This window comes from Crotalus tigris, unplaced genomic scaffold (genome assembly GCF_016545835.1).
Source record: "Crotalus tigris isolate CLP2741 ecotype Arizona unplaced genomic scaffold, ASM1654583v1 scf7180000017683.1919423, whole genome shotgun sequence".
Classification (NCBI taxonomy): Eukaryota; Metazoa; Chordata; class Lepidosauria; order Squamata; family Viperidae; genus Crotalus; species Crotalus tigris.
In genome coordinates this window covers 458,495-484,651 of record NW_024096563.1, presented here as the reverse complement: position 1 = coordinate 484,651, position 26,157 = coordinate 458,495, and the positions used below count along the sequence as shown (strand labels likewise).

General features: G+C 44.2%; 1 protein-coding gene across 5 annotated transcripts; it reads left to right on the top strand.

Moving 5' to 3' along the window:
* Window positions 1–4,695: 4,695 nt before the first annotated feature.
* LOC120305539 (cytochrome P450 1A5-like) lies at window positions 4,696–23,390 on the top strand. Of its 5 annotated transcripts, none has more exons than XM_039337532.1 (7): window positions 4,696–4,864; window positions 16,319–17,179; window positions 17,734–17,860; window positions 19,442–19,531; window positions 20,671–20,794; window positions 21,962–22,048; window positions 22,502–23,390. In XM_039337532.1, exons 1-7 carry the CDS (start codon window positions 4,823–4,825, stop codon window positions 22,803–22,805), a joined length of 1,635 nt encoding a protein of 544 aa, XP_039193466.1. In that variant the 5' UTR covers window positions 4,696–4,822; the 3' UTR covers window positions 22,806–23,390. The 5 variants fall into 5 exon arrangements, with proteins under 5 accessions (XP_039193466.1, XP_039193471.1, XP_039193469.1 ...); XM_039337535.1 differs by having other exon boundaries at window positions 4,727–4,864; window positions 16,316–17,179; XM_039337534.1 differs by lacking the exon at window positions 4,696–4,864 and adding an exon at window positions 15,384–15,755.
* Window positions 23,391–26,157: the final 2,767 nt, after the last annotated feature.

Here is a 26,157-nt window from a genome sequence, read left to right as displayed (position 1 = left end):
AAATGTTCAAAGGATAATGGATGATGGTCTAAACCGGCGTGTTTCGAACTTTTAAAACGTCCTGGCCAGGGAATTCTGGGAGTTGAAGTCCACATTTTTTTTTAAATGTTCTATTTCCAGATCTTTAACACTGTTTTCAGGGTTGGGAGAAAGCAAGCCAGCGAAGCCCTAAAGAAGGGATAGGCAACCTTGGCTCGTGGACTTCAACTCCCAGAATTCCTGAGCCAGCCATGCTGGCTCAGGAATTCTGGGAATTGAAGTCCACGCGTCCTAAAAGAGCCAAGGTTGGCTACCCTTGCCCTAAAGCAGTGTTTCCCAAACTTGACAATTTTAAGGCATGTGGACTTCAACTCCCAGAATTCCACAGCCAGCAATGCTGGCTGTGGAATTCTGGGAGTTGAAGTCCACATGCCTTAAAATTGTCAAGTTTGGGAAACACTGCCCTAAAGTGACCTGGCCGCATGCGGAGCGGAGAGGCGAGGCTGGCAGGCGAGGAGCGCGAAGTGAGCCGTTCGGACGCTCTTGCGTGCGATCGCTGCCTCCAGCCGGGTCGCCCTTGGCACGCCCGGAGCCGTCCCGCCAGGCACGCGATGGGCCGCGGCCGGCAAGAGGAAGCGGGGCAGGCGGGGCGTGCGCGGAGGCGGCGGGTGCAATGCCAGCTTCGCGTGCGGAGCGCAGCCTGTGAAAGGAGCCCGGGCGGAGACGCCGCGCTGCTTCGCCCTTGACACGCACTCCGGCCAGGAGCCCTGCGCTCGGCCTCGTGGGCGGGGGGGGGATGCGAACCCGACTAGATGGCATCGAAAGACCCACTGCTTGTGGTTTGAGTTACTTCCCAAGGGTCCTTCCTTCCTTCCCTCCTTCCGTCCCTCTTCCACTTTCCCTCCCTCCCTCCCTCCCTTTCTCTTTTCCTTCCTTCCTTTCTTCCTCCCTCCCTCTTCCTCTCTTTTCCTTCCTCTCTCCTTCCTTCCTTCCTCTCTTCCTCCCTCTTCCTCTTTTCCTTCCTTCCTCCCTCTTCCTCTCTTCCTTCCTCTCTCCTTCCTTCCTTCCTCTCTTCCTCCCTCTTCCTCTTTTCCTTCCTTCCTTCCTCTTCCTCTCTTCCTTCCTCTCTCCTTCCTTCCTTCCTCTCTTCCTCCCTCTTCCTCTTTTCCTTCCTTCCTTCCTCCCTCTTCCTCTCTTTTCCTTCCTCTCTCCGTCCTTCCTCTCTTCCTCCCTCTTCCTCTTTACCTTCCTTCCTTCCTTTCTTCCTCCCTCCCTCTTTCTCTCTTTTCCTTCCTCTCCTTCCTTCCCTCCCTCCCTTTCTCTCTTTTCCTCCCTCCATCCTTCCTTCCATCCCTCCTTCCTTCCTCCCTCTTCCTCTCTTTTCCTTCCTTCCTCCCTCTTTCTCTGTTTTCCTTCCTCCTTCCTTCCTTCCTTCTCTCTCTTTCTCCCTCCCTCCCTCCCTCCCTCCCTCCCTCCCTCTTCCTCTCTTTTCCTCTTTTCCTTCTTTCCTTCCTCTCTCCCTTCTCCTTTTCTTTCCATCTTTCCTTAATAAAATAATTGCGGAACTGCCCACTCCACTCTCTCGGTGCGGTTTGCTACTGACTTTAGCATCCATTTAACATCCCATTTAAAACTGGGCACCTGCTTTTCTGGGGACAGATGAAATCATTTCAAACCTTGCTGCTCATCTGAAATTTCCAAAGGAAACATTCACCCCGTGGATCATTTATTGCCTGTAGCTGTTCTCAAGTTATAACCATGACTGGGTCCAATTATATTTTCAGAGATTTGAGAAAGCAAGTCTCTCCAGGAAGAGATTTGGGATGGAACACAGATGAGACTATCTCCCAAGTGGCGGTGCATCCAGAATAACAGAAGGGACCTTGGAGGTCATCTAGTCCAGTGCTCTACTCAAGCAGGAAACCCTATATAGTGGTTCTCAACCTTTTTAATGCCGCGACCCCCAACCGGTCGTAAGCCGAGGACTACTCAACCGGTCGTAAGTCGACTACTCAACTGGTGCAGCATTGTTTGCAGGATGGGACTTTTGGCGGGCTCAGCAGGGCAGAGACAGCCTGGACAATTCCTATTGGCTTTTGAAAGCCAATAGAATTAGACTCTGTTCAAGAGAGTCTATTCTATGGGCTTTCAAAAGCCAATAGAATAAAAGGGAGTAGCACAGCTAAGGAAAAGGGGAAAAAAAATGGCGGACTGCGTTTGGCGACCCCCGTGAAATGGTCGTTCGACCCCAAATGGGGTCCCGACCCACAGGTTGAGAACCACTGCTATATACCATTTCAGACAAATAGCAGTCCACTCTCTTCTGCAAAACCTCCAGTGTTTTTAAAAAGAGATTATTTCATCCTCTGGAAAGAATAATATTGCTATGAAAGCTTTTGTTTTCATAATCCTGTTTGCTACAGAGCATTTATTTATGTAGTTATTAAGAGTAAATACTGACATGACAGATAATCAATCAACTTTAATCCTATTAGATTGGTATTTTGTAAGCTACTCAAAGTTTTTGGAACGGAGTAGCTTGCAATTTGAGGTAATAAATAAAGAAGCAATTTAACTTTTCCTGTGACACTCCATGGAAGAAAAAGGACATTCACGAAATATTAGCTGTTATTGTTTTTTGCTGATACATTTGTATTTTAAACACGTATGCCATTATTCTCTTCTTCCAATTTCTCTATCTGGCAACCATATTGAATACAGACGTGTCAAGACAAGTCTCTCGTCAAGATTAAAAATGTATTTGGCTACACAATTTCTCCCTATTATTTGCTTTTATATTGGTTTTGAGCTTGGTATTGTTCCTTATTAATCTGTCCTTTTTTTAAAAAAATCAATATTTTGATGCTCCTTTTTTAAAAAAACATAAAACATCCCTCACACCTCTAAAATGTACCCCATGTAACTGCTTTGCTGTTATGCTTGCACGTTAGCTTGCACGTTAGCTTTGCAAAGTGCCTGATTGTGTGTCACAAACAGGAAAAGGGGATTCGTTTTGAAGCTGGCTCCCCATTTTTATTTTTTTTAAAAAAACATATTTCCAATTGCCTGAAGTGGAAGTCTGAATGGCCCGGGCTTCAGAGGAGATAACATGGTCAAGACAGGGCAAAAGTTCTTTGCTTTGTGATTGTGTAGCCTTGCGTGTGCCTGTGTGTGAAATGGCCTAGGGTGAAAGATTATCATCATTGTAGCTTTTAGGCAGGAGGGCAAGAGATTTTTTTTTTTTAGCCCCAGAGGGCAAAAGATCACTCCTGTGCGTGAGAAGCTCTTTGGCCACAGCTCAGTGACTTTCCTGTGCAGATAAACAGGCCCTGGGGTGCTGGGGTCCCTCTTGGGTGATAGGACATCCAGGAAGAACAGGTTGTGCGTTGTGTGACTGACAACAACAGGAGCAAGGAAGAGTGTCTGTGGAGATTCAGCCAGGCCATAATTGTCTCAAAGGTGCTTTTTTTTCTTCTTCAAAAGGACAAGTTTTTTTTTCCCTTGAGGAAGAAGAAGAAAACATTTCGCTTGTCATCCGAGAAGCTTCATCAGATGTGAAGCTTCCATCTCCCCGCTCTCAGAACTGATGAAGCTTCTCGGATGAAAAACGAAATTATTTCTTCTTCTTCTTCTTCTTCTTCTTCTTCTTCTTCTTCTTCTTCTTCTTCTTCTTCCTTCTTCTTCTTCTTCTTCTTCTTCTTCTTCTTCTTCTTCTTCTTCTTCTTCTTCTTCTTCTTCTTCTTCTTCTTCTTCTTCTTCTTCTTCTTCTTCTTCTTCTCCTTCTCCTCCTCCTCCTCCTTCCTCCTCCTCCTCCTCCTCCTCCTCCTCCTCCTCTTCTTCTTCTTCTTCTTCTTCTCCTCCTCCTCCTCCTTCTCCTCCTCCTCCTTCCTCTTCCTCTTCCTCTTCCTCTTCCCCTCCTCCTCCTTCTTCTTCTCCACCACCTCCTCCTCCCCCTCCTTCCCCTTCCCCCCCCTCCTCCTCAAGGAAAATAGTCTAGTTGCTTTTTCAAAAAGCACCTTTGAGAGAATTGTGCTGCTAGGAAGGAGGTGGGTCTGTTGAGGACTTAATGTGGAGATGAGAGACCACGAGGAAATCCAGGTTCGTGGGAAATTGGAGCACGTGTTCCAAAGGAGGCCGTGTCAGCCACTTCTGCATCAGATTAGATGCAGGCTGTGTGGAGGAAGTTGTTCTCCTCGTTTTATACAAACTGACAAGTTGGTGGCTGACCAGCTCCCCTTCCAAATCACCTTGCTGGCGGGGAGTGGTCCAGTAGAAGATGGCCACTCTCGTGGTGCAATCCAGAGGTCTCCAAACCTGGCAATGTGAAGACTTAGGGCCTTCAACTCCCAGAATTCCCCAGCTAGTGAATTCTGGGAGCTGAAATCAACAAGTTGCCCAGTTTGGAAAGCCCTAATAATCCTAGTTAAAAAGCAGTCAGAGGGTAAGCTGTCATCTTGATATATTTTTTTCCCAATCAGACCCCGCAGAAGCCCTCGGTCCTTTCGAAAGCCCAAGCAAATCAGGGGAGGACTTATCGGGGTCACCCCATCTTTTCGACTCGAACTTTCTCATCTGAACGAAAGGAGCAAGGGCCCCACCAGTGTTCCCACTTGGTGTCTCTAAGAAAAGAATGGATCTGCTACGGGGAGGCAGGTAGGCCCTGGGTACTGCTTGCTGACCAGGATCTTACAGTTGCCACCTTTCCTGTTTTTGCAGGCTGAGGTTTTAACCTGAGATCAACAGGGTGTGTCCAGGAAGGGCATGGGAGGTACAGGCTGCCTGGCACGCAAGGATTTTGCAGCCAGAAGAAGGATGGTACCTAGCCCAGCCTGGCGTGGGCAGGATGTTTCGTTCTCACCTGCTTTGTCACGAAGGTTTTCTCAAGGTTTGTTATGGGAAGCTGTTCTTTGCTTGTGCAAATAAGATTCCCAGACGCCCGGCTTTAGATTTTGGCTACTGGAGACTTCAAGGGCGTGCTTTCTGCAGTCTGGGGTTCTAAGGAGCGGTTGTTCCCTGTCCTTTGGACAGAAATTCTCCCAGCACCATCAGGATTTAGCACTCTTGCTCAAGAGAATGGCAGTAGGATAGGATAGGATAGAATAGGAAATATGGAATGGAATAAGAATAGAATAGAATAGAATAGAATAGAATAGAATAGAATAGAATAGAATAGAATAGAATAGAATAGAATAGAATAGAATAGAATAGGAAATATGGAATGGAATAAGAATAGAAGAGAAGAGAAGAGAATCACAGAATGAAATAGAATAGAACAGAATAGAATAGAATAGGAAATATGGAATGGAATAAGAATAGAATAGAATAAGAATAGAATAGAATAGAATAGAATAGAATAGAATAGAATAGAATAGAATAGAATAGAATAGAATAGAATAGAATAGGAAATATGGAATGGAATAAGAATAGAAGAGAAGAGAATCACAGAATGAAATAGAACAGAACAGAATAGAATAGATTAGAATGAAATAGAATAGAATAGAATAGAATAGCAGAGTTGGAAGGGACCTTGTAGATCTTCTAGTCCAGTGGTGGCGAACCCATGGCACGGGTGCCAGAGGCGGCACTCAGAGCCCTCTCTGTGGCTGCGCGCGCCATCGCCCCAGTCCTCGGCCTTCAGCTGGGTTTTATAAAACCTTTTCGCTTGAGGCCTCCGCCGCCGTGTGCAAAAAAAAAAAAAAAAAAGGTTCAATCAATCAGTCAATTTCAACTTCTCGCGGGGAAAAAAAAGATCTTGCAAAGTTGGAATTGATTGATTGAACTTTTTAGTCCCACCCAGTCTGCCGTTACCACCACAGCCACGCCCACCCAGTGGGCCACGCCCAACCAATGGGTCACGCCCACCTGGCACTCGAAGATGCATAAGTGGGTTTTGGGTTGCAGTTTGGGCACTCGGCCTCTAAAAGGTTCGCCATCACTGATCTAGTCCAACCCTTTGCCCAAGCAGAAGACCTACACCATTTCTGACAGATGGCAATCCAGTCTCTCCTTAAAAGCCCCCAGTGATGAAGCACCCACAGCTTCTGAAGGCAACTTCTGTTCCATTGGCTCTCACTGTCAGAAAAATTCTCTTGTAAATCTATTACAAGCAGTCCTCAATTTAACGACCGCATTCGGGACCCGGGTTTGTATTGCTAAGCAAGGCAGTTGTTAAGTGGGTTAGGGCAGTTTGCCACACCTTATTTGTTGTCTTTGACTTATTTGATTTTTACAGCCGCCTCATCTCAGCCGAAAACTATGGGCAGCTCACAATTCAAGAATTGTGTTCTTAAGCTCTTGTCAAGGGACTCATGTGGTTGTTAAGCAAATTTGGCTTCCCCCATTGACTTTGCTTGTTAATAACAACAACAACAACAACAATTGTCATGTTTATGCAGTGTATATTGGAGGTGGTTACACTTTGAGAGCTGTATACAATGAAGTCTCATTTTAATGTTTGCTGATTAATGTACATTTAAAGTGACAATAAAGTTATTATTCCATTCTGTTCCGTTCCATTCTATTCTATTCTATTCTATTCTATTCCGCTCCACTCCACTCCACTCAATATTTTCTTTTCTATTCTATTCTATTCTATTCTATTCTATTCTATTCTATTCCATTCCATTCCATTCCACTCCACTCCACTCCACTCCACTCCACTCAATATTTTCTATTCTATTCTATTCTATTCTATTCTATTCTATTCTATTCTATTCTATTCTATTCTATTCTATTCTATTCTATTCTATTCCATTCGACTCCACTCCACTCCATATTTTCTATTCTATTCTATTCTATTCTGTTCTGTTCTGTTCTGTTCTGTTCTGTTCCGTTCCGTTCCATTCCATTCCACTCCACTCCACTCCACCCCATATTTTCTATTCTATTCTATTCTATTCTATTCTATTCTATTCTATTCTATTCTATTCTATTCTATTCTATTCTATTCCTATTCTATTCTATTCTATTCCACTCCACTCCACTCCACTCCATTCATATTTATTCTATTCTATTCTATTCTATTCTATTCTATTCTATTCTATTCTATTCTATTCTATTCCATTCCATTCCACTCCACGTATTCTATTCTATTCTATTCTATTCTATTCTATTCTATTCTATTCTATTCTATTCTATTCTATTCTATTCCATTCCACTCCACTCCACTCCACTCCACTCCACCCCATATTTTCTATTCTATTCTATTCTATTCTATTCTATTCTATTCTATTCTATTCTATTCTATTCTATTCTATTCTATTCTATTCTATTCTATTCTATTTGCCAGGTTGGAGAAACACTGCTCTAAATGAATCACAGAGATTTCTTTCAGATGAAAACTAAAAGGAGCTCTGGGTCAGCCTGCTTCAACCTGGGAGGCCCTCAAATGTGTTGGACTCAAAAATTGGCACCTGGTCCTGGGCTGTCGGGATAGTGCTGTCCTCTAACCACTCACTGGCTAAAATCCATGTCCCAAGTGTCCAGCCAACAGAGCTCTCTGGTTGAGTGAACCTCCATGCCCTGTTGGTTTTGCCCCTTCTCTCTGTGTTTGCAGTGGAGAACCTATTGAATATTGACCAACTAGCTTTGCACGCAACCCTGGGCAATGTTTAACATGGAGATAAGGCCAGATGTTCCCAAAGGGGGGTTTGGCAATCCCAGACATGTCAACATCTTGTAACCTGGGAAAGGGAGAGCGAGAGAGGTTGGCCTAAAACTTTGCAACTCTCAGCTTGTGGTTTCTGAAATCATTTTGCTCCCTGGTTTGGTTTATTCATGTCAGAAGCATCACAGTTAAAATAAGGCATACTATGCAACATAAAACCCCAAATATAAAATGCAAGACTAAAAGTTAAACAGACTTTGTCCAGAAACTAGCAACATTAATTACATTTTGTCATGCTGCCATGAGGTCCCCAAGTCTACACTGATCGGGATACAAAGGACAGGTATACATATGTGTTTATGTTTGCATGGCACCACAATCGCAAAGAGCAGAGGCCACCAGTTAGCCCCATTTGTTCAGTGTGTGTCTAGATCTTGTTGTACCTGTGTGTAGTCTATTGCCCAGTCTGTAAAATGGCACACCAACAATTTCTTTTTTTACACAAGTAATCCTTGACTTAAGGCCACAATTAGACCCAAAATTTCTTTTTTTTATAAGATTTTATTAATTTTTCCCATGCATACAATAATAATTTTTCAACCAAGGTGCTGTCTTGCTAATACATATTTAATTCCTAGTCCTTTATTTTTTCCTCTATCCATCGGTAAAGTAAGTCCCAAGTTTGATAGTATTCTGTTTCTTCTTTTCCTTTCAGTCTCATAGTTAATTTGTCCCTCTCTGCACATTCCAGTACTTTTTAAATTATTTCTTCATCTGGTGGTACTCCTTCATTTTTCCAATATCGCGCAAATATTATTCTTGCCGCTGTTGTGATGTGTAGAATCAAATATAGGTTTTGTTTGTTAATCTTTTCTGGCATTATACCTAATTAAAAAAGTTCAGGTTTGAAATCTATGTACTCTCCAAACTTCTTTTCTAACCGAGTATGTATCTTTTTCCAATACTTCTTAGCTTTGCCACAAGTCCACCAAACATGATAATATGTGCCTGAGTTATGCTTACATTTCCAACATTTATCTGACATATTTTTAAACATTTTCGCTGATCTTGCTGGTGGCAAGTGCCATCTATAAAACATTTTATATACATTTTCTTTATGTTGACCTTGTCAATTTATAATTTCCTTCCCATGAATTTTGCCGTTTTTCTAATTCTATATTATACCCAATTTTTTTTGCCCATCTTATCATTGTTTCTTTAACTTGTTCGCTTTCCACTTCCAACATTAATAAGTTGTACATTTTCTTAATTAGTTTCTCATCTGTAGTTAACAAAATCTTATCAAATACCGTTTGTTCTCTGTAAAATCCATACAGCTGAACGCCTTTTTCATAGCTAGGGACCCAAAATTTCTGTTGCTAAACGAAACGTTTGTGAAGTCAGTTTTGTCCCGCTTTACCACCTGTCTTGGCCCAGTCGTTAACTGAATCGCTTCAGTGGTTAAGTGAGTCACACGGTTGTTAAGTGAATCCAGCTTCCCCATTGACTTTGTCAGAAGGTCGCAAAAGGGATCACGTGACCCCGTCATAAATATGAGTCAGTTGCCAAGCCTCTAAATTTTGATTGCATAACCACGGACGATTGTAAGTGTGGGAAATAGTCATAAGTCACTTTTTTCAGTGCCGTGGTAACTTTGAGCGGTCACTAAATGAACGTAAGGTGAGGACCACCTGTATTCTTCCTTTTCTCCTGCCTCTTTCCCTGCTAAATTTAAGTGTGTGTTTCCATCACAGGCCCACGAACCCCGAGCCTTTGATTCTCCAACGGTGACTGGACTATTGGACCACCCTCCTTGTTTAAACGTTAGCCACAATTCTTGAGGCCGGCAAGAACAGGGAGCCTTTATAGTAATTTTTATTTTACAGTCACAGACCAAAATGCAAGTGCAACAAAAGAAAACACAAGAAAAATACAGTCACAAACAGTTAACACCAGAAGCCTTGGCTAAAGAGAATTACAACGTTCTCCTCTAATAGTTACAGCTCTTAAAAGAAATTTAGAAACCTGAGAAGTAATGTAGGAGGAGCCATCCCCTAGACAATATAAGACCAAATTACTAACATTAGAACCAGAGGGATCAATTCCAAGGAGAGACAGTAAGAGGGAGCTTTTGAATGCTTGAAAAACCAGCAGCTGGGAAAAAATTGGACCCTAGCCACCTTTAAAACAGACTGTCCAACTTGGCCTCCTTGAGATCAAGGAGGATCGGTTTACCAACACTTCTTCACCCAGCTTGTCAGGAGATAGAATGTAAATATTATTTGACAATGAGTGGCAATATCTTCAGTCAAAACAACTTTAGACATCTCCCTTTTGGCTTTGCAGCCTCAAGTGCCGTAGAATTTCTTTTGTTTATAAAAGATTTGACAGAGAGCCTTCAGAACAATAAAGGTAGGGGTTACTATTTGTGCAAGATAAAGGTAAAGTTTCTCCCCGGTTAGGCTCAGCTCCTGGTAAATTCGTGAACATATATGTAGAGTTTCCTTTGGCAGTAGAACAGAAATGGATAGCCACTGCCTTCTCCTACAATATTTCTTCCCCAACTTTCCAATTTGACCTAACGTAGGGGCGTCCAGCCTTGGTAACTTTAAGACTTGTGGACTTTAACTCCCAACTTTAAGACTTGTGGACTTCAACTCCCAGATTTCCCCAGCCATAAAATTACGACTAGCTTAGCAAAAAAAAAAAAAAAGTTGAGTTGTTCGTTCAAGTCAGTAAAATGAATGGCAACATACAACTGTTATGGATAACAGATTTCTATATTTTGTGGTTTTCCATTTCTCCACCTGGCCCTTTTGTTTAGTAGGGAAAAATAATGGAGGAAATAAGTTACGTTGATCCAGGCCATTGAGATAGTCCAGGTGAGGGACTTCAATGAATCTTCTCCAGCTTCTGACAAGTTCTGGTCATTTAATGTGTTCCTTCAGAAAAACAAATTCTTCCTTTGGGCTGTTCTTACCAGTCCAATTTCAGATACCCTGAATTCCCCTCCCCCCCCTTATCCCTATCAGTTTTCTCTCTTGGCTTTGAACATTGGCATAGAAACTGCTCTCTAGGGCTTCTCACGCGAAGTTGGATAATCTTTAACTTGATTTTATCCTGTCTGGTCTGGAGATCCTGTCCTTTTTCAACCAAGGGATGAACTCATCACCCCAATGTTCCACCAAGATCATCTTGTTCTCCTTACCATGGAAGCATGGGAAAAAAATGGTTCCCCAATAACATAACAAGAGCTGGTTGTACCATTAGGCAGTTCATTTTTGTTCACCTGAATCCTTAACAGAATAACAGAGACTGTAGACCAGGGATAGGCAACTTGGCTCTTTTATGACTCGTGGACTTCAACTCCCAGAATTCCTGAGCCAGCCATACTGGCTCAGGAATTCTGGGAGTTGAAGTCCACGAGTCATAAAAGAGCCAAGGTTGCCTACCCCTGCCCTAGACCATTTCAGACAAATAGTTGTCCAATCTCTTCTTAAAAACCTCCAGTGATGGAGCACCCATAACTTCTGGAGGCAAGTTGTTCCACTGGTTAATTGTTCTAACTGTCAGGAAGTTTCTCCTTAGTTGTAGGTTGCTTCTCTCCTTGATTAATTTCCATCCGTTGCTTCTTGTCCTGCCTTCAGGCGCTTTGGGGAATAGCTTGACTCCCTCTTCTTTGTGGCAGCCCTTGAGATATTGGACCACTGCTGTTATGTCACCCCTTGTCCTTCTCTTCACTAGACTAGCCATATCCAATTCCTGCAACTGTTCTTTTAACCTCCAGTCCCCTAATCATCTTGGTTGCTCTTCTCTGCACTCTTTCCAGAGTCTCATACATTTCAGTAAACAAACTAACATCGTTCTCTTTGTTTGAGTTTCCTTGAAGAAGACCAGCAGCTGGCGGGCTGAAAATGGAAGTCATCAATCACCTTGTTGGTGACAATTTACTCCGGCATGGTCCTGTGATGGGTAGAAGGAAGAATCTTGAGGGTCAGGAGAAACAGATGCAACCAAGACAACAGTCAGATAAAGCAAATCTATGCCCAAGGCAGAAATATAAAGTGAGAACACATCTCAGAAAAGACCCTCTGAAGATAAAGAGAAAGGAAGGGGAAGATAATAATAATCCTTGAATAAAAATGTACTAGCTAGGATGACTTTGGTTTCCTCCTGTAGTCCGATCTACTTTGAAGAATTGACAAGTTCACACAGCACCGTGAACCATCTTGGGCCTTGTTTTATTTTATTTATTTACTTATTAAATTTATTCATTTGCTTTTGGCTCAGGATAGGGCAGTGATGGCCAACCTTTTAGAGACTGAGTGCCCAAACTGCAACCCAAAACCCACTTATGCATCGTCGGGTGCCTGGTGGGTGTGGCCCATTGGGTGGGTGTGGCCCATTGGGTGGGTGTGGCTGCAGTGGTAACAGCAAACTGGGTGGGACTAAAAAGTTCAATCAATCAATTCCAACTTTGCAAGATCTTTGTTTTTCCCATGAGAAGTTGAAATTGACTGATTGATTGAACCTTTTTTTTGGACAGGGCGGCAGAGGCCTAAAGCGAAAAGATTTTTGTTGGAATATTCATGAACAGGAAGAGTCATGTGGTAACTCAGTCAGCCAATGTGAAGAAAGTGCTACTGAGTCTGTGCAAAAGAGTATTGAGTTAGGAGCTGGATTTCCAGTCTCAAGTTCTGTCTCTGGTCTGTCTCTGTAAGAAGTCTTCATTAAGCTATGTTGCTGTAAAGAAGAATGGTATTGTAAATATTTTTATATAAATATAAAGTTATTTGAATCAGCTAAATGCAGTCAGCTGTGAGAGCTTCTGATTTATTTTTTTACCAGTAGAGAAATTAAAATTCTCTAACAGGTTATGGGCCCAGAGCTTACTAAGGACTGCATTGTAATTTAAAGCTGGAAGAAATTGCCTGTGTTTAGAAAGTATAAGAACAAGGCAGAATTAGCAGAATGGCTGCAATAGAATTTGAAGAAAACTCTGTGCCTCATTTGGGCCAGAAGAATTACATTGTATGAGCTGCAAAAATGGAATGTTTGCTGAAAGCTAAAGAGTTGTGGTATATTGTAGAAAATCCACCACAAGTGTTTGCAGCAGTTGATCAGAAAAGCCGTGATCAAGCAATGATTTATCTCATCTTGAATTTAGATGATGATCAGTTTCTAAATGTTGCAAATTTAAAGACTGCAAAGGAGATTTGGTTGAAGTTGAGAGCCGTGCACGTGAATGTTTCTGCATGCAATATAGTGCAATTGTCAAGAAAACTTTACAGGGCCTGTTTGCAACCAGGTGAATCTGTGGAACAGCATTTAAATAAAATGCAAAGTTTATTTTTGGATTTAGAACAACGTGGGAGTAAATTCCCTGAGTCCCAGAAGGTTTTATTGGTGTTGAACAGTTTAGATAAAACCTGGGACACAGTTTCTGCCATATTTAAGTGCAAAGAAGAGCAAGAACTAAATTTTGAAGCTTTAAAGGCATGTTTGCTTAATGAAGAAGAAAAACGCCATTTTAGAAGCAGCCACGAGGAGGAGAAATTCCTGAAAAGGGGGTCCAACTGCAAGTCTCCAGAGGAGAAGAAACAAGCAGATCGGACCCGGACCAAATTGCAACAAAAGAGAGATTTTGCAAGAAGAGAGCTTTGCAAGGAAAGACTTGCTACATTTGTGGAGAAAAGACACATTTCCAAAGGAACTGTTTGCAGCAAAGGACATTTGTGCAACCAAAAAGGACTGCTTTGCAAAAGGAACATTTTGGTGTTGCAAAAGTTTGCTATAGCAACAACAGAGACAAGTGGCTAATATATAGTGGGGCAAGTCAAACAATTGTTAATGAGTCTGAATTATTTTGCAGGTTTGTTCCAGTAGCACAAGAAGCTGTGGCTTTGGCAAATGGCCAGAAAGCAAAAGTCATTGGAAAAGGCGATGTAAAAATTCCATATTTGGAATCAAAGTTTACCAATGTGCTTTGTGTACCTGAGATGGAACATAATTTGTTAAGTGTGTCTAATTTAGACAAACAAGGTTTTGAGGTCATTTTTGTAAATGGGAAATGTCTCATCAAAAGGAATGGGAATATTTGTGCAGAAGGCATAAAGGAAGATAATCTATATGTACTGCAGAGACAAAAGGTTCAATGTTCCCATATATTTAAGAGTGTTGCAGAGCATGATTCATGTGTTCATATTCTGCATAGAAGACTTGGCCATGCAAGCTTTAAAGTTTTGCAGCAAATGCAAGATTTTGCAGAAGGGCTAAATTTGAAGGGATGCAAAACATATTTGGACTGTGCAGTATGCAAAGCATCAAAGTCAAAGGCATTCCCAGTAAATGTAGCACAAGACAAACAAAAAGAGTTTTAGAGCTGGTCCATGCAGATCTGATGGGACCTATGCAAGCCAGTTTGGGAGGAGCAAAATATGCACTGGTAATTGTTGATGATTATAGCAGGTATTCATTTTGCTACTTGCTTAGAGATAAGACAGAGGTGCTACAACAATTCAAACAGTGGGTAAGTTTTGTAGAGAGAAGGTACAGACAACAAGTGTGTCAGTTGCAAACTGACAGAGGTACTGAATTTATGTTAACAATGGTTGGGGCAGTTGGGGATAAGACACAGATGTACAAATCCTTACACAGCAGCAGAGAATGGTGTAGCTGAAAGAAGGAATGGTGTTTTGCAAACAATGAAAGATTCATTATTGGAGGATTCTGGTATGAGCAGGTCATATTGGGGAGAAGCCATATTGACTGCCAATTATATAGTTAACAGGCTGTGGAGTTCCTCCATATGCCGTTCTATATGGGAGAAAGCCATCACTGGCACATTTGAGAATTTTGGGAAGTATTGCATGGGTACATATTCCTAAAGAAATCAGAAGAAAGGGACAGCAAAAGGCAAGAAAGCTCAGGTTTGTGGGCTATGAGCCAGAGTCAAAAGGATATCGCTTTAGCGATGGAAGTAAAAGAATTATAATTTCAAGGTCTGCTAATTTTGCAGAACAAAATTGGGACAGAATTAATGCAAATTCTGGGTATGTCTCACTTAATGACAGTGATCTGTTTAGTGACAATAACTCATCTAATGATGAAAAAATCGTTATTGAAGATGTCAATGTTCAGGGAGGAGAGGCTGAACAAGACATGAAGCCAGAAAGACTTGAGACACAGGAGCAGTTAATACCACGTAGGTCAGAGCGATGTAACAAAAGAATTCCGCCTGACAGGTATTCTGCCAGCAAGGTAAAGGTTTGCAATGTGTGGTATGAGCCAAGAAGTTATAAAGAGGTGTTGGCATTACCAAAAGCTGAACAAGAAAGATGGAAGGAGGCCATGGATAAAGAGATGAAATCCATGGGAGACCATGAAGTATTTAAATCAGTGACTTTGCCACAGGGAACCAAAGCTGTGGGTTGTAAGTGGGTATATAAGAAAAAGGTATTGCCAAATAATGATGTACAGTATAAGGCCAGGCTAGTGGCACAATGTTTTTCACGATTAAAAAATGTGTTAAGTCAATAGGTCTGATGTCTCTTCCTGTCATGAAGGGAGGAGTGTTGGAATATTCATGAACAGGAAGAGTCATGTGGTAACTCAGTTAGCCTATGTGAAGAAAGTGCTACTGAGTCTGTGCAAAAAAGAGTATTGAGTTAGGAGCTGGATTTCCAGTCTCAAGGTTTGTCTCTGGTCTGTTTATGTAAGAAGTCTTCATTAAGCTATGTTGCTGTAAAAAAGAATGGTATTGTAAATATTTTTATATAAATATAAAGTTATTTGAATCAGCTAAATGCAGTCCACTGTGAGAGCTTCTGATTTATTTTTTTACCAATAGAGAAATTAAAATTCTCTAACAGTTTTATAAAACCCAGCTGAAGGCCTAGGACTGGGGCGGCGGCGTGCATGCTATCTTGGTAATCAAGAAGCACATTACTCATTATCTGTTTTTAGCCCAATGTCATGTGCTGGAATATGTTCCTTGGATTTTCTCCAGCTGGACTTGGAGAGTTTGTGGGTTGAATCATCATTTCCCAGATAGGAGAGCACAGAACACTTTCAGCAGCAAGAGAAACAGCTGAAGACATTTGGACAAGAACTTTTACTTGTGGGCTATCTTGGCTTCACTGCTAGCTCTTATTCCTCCTGATTTTACCAGGTATTTATTAAGGGAGGGAGGGAGGAAGGTGAGGGAAGGAAGGAAGGTGAAGGAAGGAAGGAAGGACAGGGAGGGAGTGGAAGGAAGAGGGAGGAAGGAAGGGAGGGAGGGAGGGAGAGTGAAAGAGAGGAAGGAAGGAAGGAAGGAAGGAAGGAAGGAAGGAAGGAAGGAAGGAAGGAAGGACAGGGAGGGAGTGGAAGGAAGGAGAGGAAGGAAGGAACAAAGGGAGTTGGAGGGAGGGAGAGTGAAAGAGGGAGGAAGGAAGAAAGGTGAAGGAAGGAAGGAAGGAGAGGGAGGGAGTGGAAGGAAGGAAGGAAGAAAGAAAGAAAAGAAGGAGTAAATCAACAGGGCAAGCCAGATTTGCTTAACAATCATATGATTCATTTAACAACTGCAGTGATTCGCTTAATAGTTGTGGCCAAAAAAGTAATAAAATTGGACAATCATCTTGCCTAGCAATGGAAATCCTGGTCCCCCTTGTAGTCGTAAGTCAAGGACTCCCTGTGCTGATTTTGCCTTCCTAATTCTGCCCCCTGTCCTATTTTTTTCTCTAATTCCAGTAGAGTTTTGAAAGGACCGTATCCAGCTTTGCCATGTCGCTCTCCTGGATCCTGGCATCAGTTTCGGCAGCAGAGGTCCTCATTGGCCTGGCTGTTTTCTGCCTTCTCTTCCTCGTCCTCCAGTCCTTTCAGAGAAAGACCCCCCAGGGCCTAAAGAAAATCCCTGGACCACGGGGCTACCCCTTGGTTGGCAACCTACTGGATGTGGGGAAAAATGTCCACCTCAGTTTAACTCAACTGAGCCGGACCTATGGAGACATCATGATGATCCACCTCGGGACAAAGCCCGTCTTGGTGCTGAGTGGGCTTGAGACCATCAAGGAAGCTCTCGTGAGACAAGGAGAAGACTTCAAGGGACGTCCTGACCTTTACGTCTTCCGCCATGTGTCCGATGGGCAGAGTCTGGCTTTCAGCACGGATTCTGGACCGGTGTGGTTCGCTCGTCGGAAGCTGACTCAGAAAGCCCTGAAGACTTTTGCTACCTTGCCCAGCCTCACCTCCTTCTCCCCCTGCCTCTTGGAAGACCTCGTCTCCAAGGAGGCCAACCATCTGATGGCAAAGCTCCAGGAGGTCATGCTTGCCAAGAACCGCCTTGACCCCCATCTGTACTTGACAGTCGCTGTGGCCAACGTAATTTTGGCCATATGTTTCGGCAAGCGTTACGACTACGAGGATGAGGAATTGCTCAACATTGTGGTCAACAGTGAGCAATTTGCAGAATCCACAGGCTCGGGAAGTCTAGTCAACTTCATCCCTTTTCTTCTGTATCTTCCCAGCAGCCTGAAAAAGCTTCAGAACTACAATAAGCAATTTAATCACTTCCTGCAGAAGAACGTTAAAGAGCACTATGAGAGCTTCAGGAAGGTAAGACACAATGTTGTTAGTTGCGAAGTCATGTCCGACCCATCGTGACCCCATGGACATCGTTCCTCCAGGCCTTCCTGTCTTCTACCATCTTCTGGAGTCCATTGAAGCTCACGCCTCCTGCTTCAGGGACTCCATCCAGCCACCTCCTTCTCTGTCGTCCCTTTCTTCTCTTGCCCTCCATCTTTCCCAGCATCAGGCTCTTCTCCAGGGAGTCCTTCCTTCTCATTAGGTGGCCAAAGTACTTGAGTTTCAACTGCAGGATCTGGCCTTCTAAAGAGCAGTCGGGGTTGATCTCCTCTAGGACTGACCGGTTGGATTGCCTTGCAGTCCAAGGGACTCACAGGAGTCTTCTCCAGCACCAGAGTTCAAAGGCCTCCATTCTTTGGCGCTCAGCCTTTCTTATGGTTCCACAAATTCTGACATTTGGTGAATTTGCCCCCCTGGTCATCAGAATTAACTTTTGCTATTCTCCTAATACACAATCCAATCTAAATTGGATGAAAGACCAATGGAACTCTATGAAAATGGTTTTGGTGGATCTTTCCTTTCAGGACCACATCCGTGATATCACCGATTCTCTGATTGAGGAAAGCCAAAAACAGAAGCTGGAGTCTGAGGGGAAAATTCAGCTCCCCCCTGGAATGATTGTGAACCTGGTTAATGACATTTTTGGAGCTGGTAAGGTCTTCACCCAAGGGTCTAAAGTCACAGGAGTATTCCTTGGTGGGCTTCTTGTCCAGACTACCTCGCAGGGCTAACTTTAATCTAGCAAGTCTCAAGGTATAGGTAATCCTCGACAGTTCATTTAGTGACCATTCAAAGTTACGACGACAGCGCCATAAGCCACTTATGACCGTTTCCCCACAATTAACCACCCTGGCACCATCCCCGTGGTCGTGGCATCAAAATTCAGACCCTTGGCGATTGATTCAAATTTATGACAGTCGCAGTGCCCCCCAGGGTCACGTGATCCCCTGTTGTGACCTTCTGACAAGCAAAGTCCATTGGGGAAAGCCGGATTCGCTTAACGACCGGGCAACTAACTGAATGACAGCAAGGACTTGCTAAACAATTGCGGCAAGAAAAGTCGTAAAATGGGGAAAACTCAGTTCTCTCGCTTAGCAACAGAAATGTTGGCCTCTGTTTTGGTTGTAAGTTGAGGACGACCACAACTTGCCACACACCCCTCTTTCCTTTTTCTCTCTGGAAAACTAGGGAAGGTCTTCTATGAGCTAAGCAGCCTTTTACATATCAGTTATCCACTCTCTGGCTTTTCCTCCCGTCTCCCAAGGCCGTTCCCACAAGCCAGGACACTTTCATTGGCTTCTGAGTGGCTACTGTGGGATAACGGGAGAATCCTTAATTGCATTTATTCCTTACCTGGGACTGGATTTGATTGGACCTTGAGCAATCTCACTTCTCCTTCCCTAAGGAAAGGTATTTGTTAAGGTGACCAACTTTTTTACAATGAAAAGGAGGACACAAATAAATTGAAGAAAAAAATATCGTAAAAACTGGCTCAGCCCATGGAAGGTCAACCGCCTGCCATGCCCCTGCCCGCAGCTGTCCTACCAACACTTCTGCCCTGCCATGTAGAACGGGCCCTGCGGCTCCCAAAGCACCAGCCACGCCAGCTCCGGCCCTGGGGGGCAGCCTGCGGTCGACACAACCTGCCTGCAGCCACCTCACCAGCACCACCGCCCACCCTGCGCAGCCCCGTGTAGAGACGGCCCCGCGGCTCCCACAGCACAGTATCTTTGGAACTAACTAGGAGATGGTGTAGTTGGGTAGCAGGCGGGGGTGCTAAGTTCCTGCCAATTTGCCTTCAGTGCAGACACCTTGCATGTGCAAAGTTTGCCGGTTGGGTGTTTGGCACGCTCAGCAGCAATTCCTATTGGCTTTCGAAAGCCAATAGGGGGAGTAGCACAGCTCATGCAAAAGTTGAAAAAAAAACATCAAAAAAGGTGCTGGAATGCCATACTGAGCGTTCTATGAGAAAAAAAAGCCCTGCAGATTAGTCTTCAAATATCGAAAAGGAGGACATTTAGGAGGACACTTTTCGAGGGAGGACAGAACTTACAAAAGGAGGACTGTCCACCCTAAAGGAGGACGGTTGGTCACCTTATATTTGTGGAAGCATCTGGGCAAAAGCCGTCCCGCAGGTGAGACTCCCGTGTAAGTCCAGAAGGCAAGATGGGCTGTTTTCTAGCCTGCCATGTCCTCTTTGTGTGTGTTTGTGTGTGTCGTCTGTTGTTACAGGTTTCAGCACAGTATCCACCGGGTTGTCCTGGTCCATTATGTATCTCATCTCATATCCCGAAATTCAGAAAAAGATCCAGGAAGAAATAGGTATGGTAGGATCTCTTCCTTCTCAGCCAGGAGAGCGAATTTGGAAGCAGGAGTTATTTTTCTTAGGCATTTATTTATTTATTTGAATGTATTAGTCCCGCAAGGCCAACGGATTCTTCACTGAACAAAATAAGAGGCTGGGTTTGCAAATTTACGCTCAGCCTTGGGGGGAGGGGGGGAACCAAAACAACCCAGATTATATATAAGGAACAGTTGCTGGAATTGGGTATATCTAGTTTAATGAAGAGAAGGGGGGACAGGATAGCAGTGTTCCAGTATCTCAGGGGCTGCCCCAAAGAAGAGGGAGTCAAGCTATTCCCCAAAGCGCCTGAAGGCAGGACAAGAAGCAATGGGTGGAAACTGATCAAGGAGAGAAGCAACCTAGAACTAAGGAGAAATTTTCTGACAGTGAGAACAATTAACCAGTGGAACAACCTGCCTCCAGAAGCGGTGAATGCTCCAACACTGGAAGTTTTTAAGAAGAGACTGGACAGCCATTTGTCTGAAATGGTATAGGGTTTCCGGACTGAGCACGGGGTTGGACTCGATGACCTCCAAGGTCCTTTCCAACTTTATTATTATTATTATTATGCATTATCGCACAGTCAGCCAGATGTTCAGACTGGATTTGGCATTTTGTCTACCTATCGAGTCCTTACCCAGGACCTGGGATAGGCAGATGTGGATGTTTGATTGTATTACAGATATCGTCGCAGGATGGAAGCAGTTCCTAATAAGGCCGCCTTTTGCAATTGACTAATAGCGAATTTGTCAATGCCAATGGTGTTCAAGAGGTGCTCCAGTTGTTTTGGGATTGCACCCAAGGAGCCTATTACTATTGGTATTATTATTATTATTATTATTATTATTATTATTACTTAAGGCACACATACACACGACCTTTGTCAGCCCTACAATGTAGGCCAAACTGAGAAACTGATCTTCACATGGGCTTATCTGGGATGCTTTCTTGAATTACTCTCTTGGGCCAGGCTCAAACTCCCCTTCTCTGACCATTGCTTTAGCAGTAGCACTTCATCCTCACCTGCAAGGTCCCTCCCTATGCCCAGCACAGCTTGAGAGATAAGGTCTTCTCAAGGAAAAGGGAAGATCTTTGACTCTTCCTCCCCACCTTCCAGATGTCACCATCGGCAGAGAACGGAAGCCGCGCTTATCCGATCGGTCCCTGCTCCCTTACACAGAAGCTTTCATCCTGGAAGTGTTCAGACACTCTAGCTTTCTGCCATTCACACGTCCTCACTGGTAAGTCCCACATTCCAAAGAGAGATAGATGAGCCCCCAAACCAGTCCCCGAACCTGGTCAGATCCACCAAGTCAGGCTGAATCTCACCATTCATGGATTCTCATGAGACTGGTGTAATGAGGGGGGAAGACCAAGAACTGGTGTAATGGGGGGGAGACGAAGAACTGGTGTAATGAGGGGCGAAGACCAAGAACTGGTGTAATGGGGGGAAGACCAAGAACTGGTGTAATGGGGGGGAGACCAAGAACTGGTGTAATGAGGGGGGGAACACCGAGAACTGGTATAATGAGGGGGGGGAGGCGAAGAACTGGTGTAATGAGGGGGGGAAGACCGAGAACTGGTGTAATGAGGGGGGGGGGAGACGAAGAACTGGTGTAATGGGGGGAAGACCAAGAACTGGTGTAATGGGAGGAGACCAAGAACTGGTGTAATGAGGGGGGGAAGACCGAGAACTGGTGTAATGGGCGGGGAGACCAAGAACTGGTGTAATGAGGGGGGGGAGACCAAGAACTGGTGTAATGAGGGGGGGAGACCAAGAACAGGTGTAATGGAGGGGGAGACCAAGAACTGGTGTAATGGGGGGGGAGTCTTTCTGTCTTGAACAGAATGGGTTCCACTTTGGTGTCGTTGGAAAGGGCAATAAAGAAGGATCACCTTTGACAATGGGTCAGATTTGGGTGGGGGCTGCCAAGAAAACCATCCCTGAGCCCATCTCTATAGGCCATTGGGGGGGGGTGTTTCCTTGGTGCTCTCTGACCTTGACTGTTTTCTTGCAGACGTTTCATTACCCAACTAGGTCATATCATCAGTGATCTGATGGTGTTGAGGGTGCTGGGATGGTGATTATCGGGTCTTGATGATGTCACCTAGTTGGATAATGAAACATCTGCAAGAAAACCACCAAGCTCAGAGAACACCAAGGACCCCTCAGTTCAACCCTGAGCTGCAAATATTCTCTTCCATTGACAATTTGTTCAATATCTGTATTGCTGCAGAAAGGCAACGCTAAATCTACCAGACCGTATCCTCTAATAATTATAGTTAGATATTTTTGGTTTGAAAATTCACCTCCATTCCCCGCCCCATCTTCCTTTTCTTTCCAACCAGGCAGACTCTTTGTTGCCTTTGGAAAAACAAATTTATATTTTCTTGTTTTCTTTTTTTAGCACCACTAGAGATACTTTCTTCAAGGGCTACTTCATCCCTAAGGACCTCTGCGTCTTTATCAACCTGTGGCAAGTCCACCATGATGAGTAAGTAGCGAGTTCTCATGAAATAACAGAAATAACAAAATAACACAGTTGGAAGGGACCTTGGTGGTCTTCTAGTCCAACCCCCTGCTCAGGCAGGAGACCCTATACCATTTCAGACAAATGGTCATCCAGTCTCTTCTTAAAAGCCTCCAGTAATGGAGCACTCCCAATTTCTGAAGCCAAGTTGTTCCACTGATTAATTGTTCCAACTGTCAGGAAATTTCTCCTTGCTGGAGGAATTGGTCTCCAATAGGTCTCCTTGTGGGGCCAACCACAGCTTGCTAAAACATGGTTTGTTGGCTACAACACGACTCTCTGGAGTCTCTCTGGCTTTTGCTAAGCCCAAGTCAAGCAACCATATTAAGGCTTGACGTGGTGTGTGAAGTCAAGTCAGCAAACTCATATTTTTGAGCTGCTGGCCTCCATCCTTCATTCCACGCATCCTCTTCATAGGAATCTTTGGAAAGACCCCTCGGCCTTCATTCCTGAGCGTTTCCTCACTGCCAGCGGGAAAGAAATCAACATGGATGAACGTGAGAAAGTCCAGATATTCGGTTTAGGGAAACGGCGATGCATCGGCGAGCCCATCGCTCGACGGGAACTCTTCCTTTTCTTGGCCATTTTGCTACAAGACCTGCAATTCAGTGTTCCCGACGGGGTGACGGTCAACATGACCCCTGTCTTCGGCCTCAGCTTGAGGCACAAGCGATGTGAGCACGTCGAGGTGAAACAGCGTTTTCCTAAAAAAACAGGCTAATTACAAAAGGGACAAATTGCCCGCCAGCCTGTACAAAGAATCTCAGTCTTTTCGGCATATTTTTGTACAGTCCACCTGGGGGAAAGCATTGTATGAACCTATCCAAAGTTAGCAAAAAAAAAAAAGTGATAAGTCTCACTGTCCAATCGTGTCTGACTCCGGGGTGGTACTCATCTCTGTTTCTTAGCCAAGGGAGCAATCATTGTCCGAAGACATTTTCCAGGGTCATGTGGCCAGGATGGCTAAACCCCGAGATGCACGGAATGCGGTTACCTCCCCACCAAAGTGGTACCCATTGATCTACTCGCATTTGCATGCTTTCAAACGGCTCGGTGAGCAGGAGCTGGAGCAAGGGACAGGAGCTCACCCTGTCATAAAGTGCTTGAGTCTCAAACCCGGGCTGTCAACTTTCCATCTGACAATCTCAGCATCTTTAACAGCTGAGCCATTGTGCCCCTTGGAAAATACTAAAATAAGCTTAATAGACCCATAAAACATAGACAGGAGGGGGGGAAAGCCCACTGCTGTGATTTCTATAGCTACAACTATATATCCAATAAAACCACCCTTTTCTTTCTTGGTCCAGCCATTCAGCTTTATTGAATAGCTTGGATTTTAAATATATTTTCTAAACTTAGATTGTAACCCCTTCCACCCTAGTTTTTGTGTCCTAAACCAGAGGTTCTCAACCTTTAGGGTTCCGTGGAGAGAGGCTTTTCCACGGACCGGAGGGTGCGTGGTTTTGTGTGCTGCCTGCATCCCACGGATGGGGCTTTGCTCGTTTGTGTGGACCGGTTGCTGGCATGCCGTGGCCCGGTACTGCTCCACGGATTGGGGGGTTGGGGACCCCTGTCCTAAACATGTCCCCCCGGCCAAACTTTTCTGATCAAAAGCTCTTAGGGAATAGAAAACCGGCACTTTTTTAATTGATTCCCAAACTTCTAATAAAAACATTTTCCGGTATCTTTGCCCTGATGGGCTTGAAGCAATCCAGTTGCCAACCTGCTATTATTTTCCTTTCCCATGGGTTGATTCAGCAGGCTCCTAAGGTGTGTGGGACTTTGCACGGATGCACACATGCTCAGGCACACACACACACACACACACACACACACACACACACACACACACACACAGAAACTGAAGAGCTGGTTGAGTAATGACCCTGGCCTCGGTCCAAGTAAAAATGGGAGGCCTGTTATTATTAGCTGAGTGGTAGATTCCTTCTTATATAACCGCTTGGCAGCCGGAAAGGAAAAAAGAAAAAAAGAAAAGAAAACTTGATAGGTTGACAAGGATTTGAGAGGTTCAAGAGTTTATCTGCAGGACCCAATACAGAATAACAGAGCTGGAAGGGACCTTGGAGGTCATCTAGTCCAGCCCCCTGGTATAGGAAACCCTATACCATTTCAGACAAATGGCTGTCCAGTCTCTTCTTAAAAACTTCCAGTGTTAGAGCATTCACCGCTTCTGGAGGCAGGTTGTTCCACTGGTTAATTGTTCTCACTGTCAGGAAGTTTTTCCTTAGTTCTAGGTTGCTTCTCTCCTTGATCAGTTTCCATCCATTGCTTCTTGTCCTGCCTTCAGGTGCTTTGGAGAATAGCTTGACTCCCTCTTCTTTGGGGTAGTCCCTGAGATATTGGAACACTGCTATCCTGTCCCCCCTCGTCCTTCTATTCATTAACCTAGACATACCCAATTCCAGCAACCGTTCCTTATATGTTTTAGCCTCCAGTCCCCTGATCATCTTTGTTGCTCTTCTCTGTACTCTTTCTAGAGTCTCAACATCTTTTTCACATCGCGGTGACCAAAACTGGATGCCGTATTCCAAGTGTGGCCTTACCAAGGCCTTGTAAAGTGGTATTAATACTTCAGGTGATCTTGGTTCTATCCCTCTGTGAATGCAGCCCAGCACTGTGTTGGCCTTTTTGGCAGCTGCAGCACACGGCTGGCTTCTATTTAAGTGATTGTCCACTGGGACTCCGAGGTCCCTCTCACAGTTACTACTATTGAGCAAGGTATCCCCTATACTATACCTGTGCATTTGGTTTTTCTTGCCTAAATGTAGAACCTTGCTTTTTTCACCACTGAATTTCATTTTGTTAGATAGCGCCCAGTGTTCAAGTCTGTCCAGGTCCTCCTTGAAGATCTTCTAGTCCAGTGGTTCTCAACCTTTTTAATGCCGCGACCCCCACCCGGTCGTAAGTCGAGGACTACTCAACCGGTCGTAAGTCGAGGACTACTCCACTGGTGCAGCACCGTTTGCAGAATGGGACTTTTGGCGGGCTCAGCAGGGCAGAGACAGCCTGGACAATTCCTATTGGCTTTTGAAAGCCAATAGAATTAGACTCTATTCAAGAGAGTCTATTCTATTGGCTTTCAAAAGCCAATAGAATAAAAGGGAGTAGCACAGCTAAGGAAAAGGGGGGAAAAATGGCAGACTGCGTTGTTTGGCGACCCCCGTGAAATGGTTGTTCGACCCCAAATGGGGTCCCGACCCACAGGTTGAGAACCACTGCTCTAGTCCTACCCCCTGCTCATTTGTGCTTATTTCTTTTTCCTCAGGACTCTTTTTCTCCTATGTATTTTTCTCCAGGAGAGCCTGATGAACAAGGAGTGGCACAGTGCCAGCTTTTAATGGGCACATCTATCTCTTCTCACCTTTCAGATCCCTGTTTCCTTCAAAATAAAAGTAGCCTTGTTATCTTTCCCTCTTTAACATCAAGTACCTGGAAGGACCAACAGGTGGCGTTAAGACTTCAAACGCCTGGGTTTACCAGATTGGATCCACAGCACCACCACCTGGTGGCTGGAGGCATTGCAGGCTATTCAGCTTCCAGACGAAATTTGGAGAAGCAGCAACTCTGACGGGCCGCACGAAAGTAGATACAGGTAGTCCTCAACTTACGACGGATCCTGAAAAAGAGACTTACGACCCCGGTTCGGAGTTCCAATGTAAGCTCCCATCCCAGTTGCATGACTGCATTTTGGGCAACCGGCCGCACTTAAGACCATTTACAATACCTCACTGGTCAGGCGACTGCAATTTCTGATATTTCTGCTTGAAACTCATTCGACTCAGTTAAGAGCCACCTGGCTTAGCACTGGATATCCTGGTGCCAGCTGTCGTTGTATGTTGAGGACTACTTGCACAGTGGGTAATGGTTTGTCCCCAGGCTGGGAAGGAACAGAGAGACTGTATACGAGAATAGAATAGAATAGAATAGAATAGAATAGAATAGAATAGAATAGAATAGGAATAGAACAGAGTAGAGTAGAGTAGAGTAGAATAGAATAGAATAGAATAGAATAGGAATAGAACAGAGTAGAGTAGAGTAGAGTAGAATAGAAT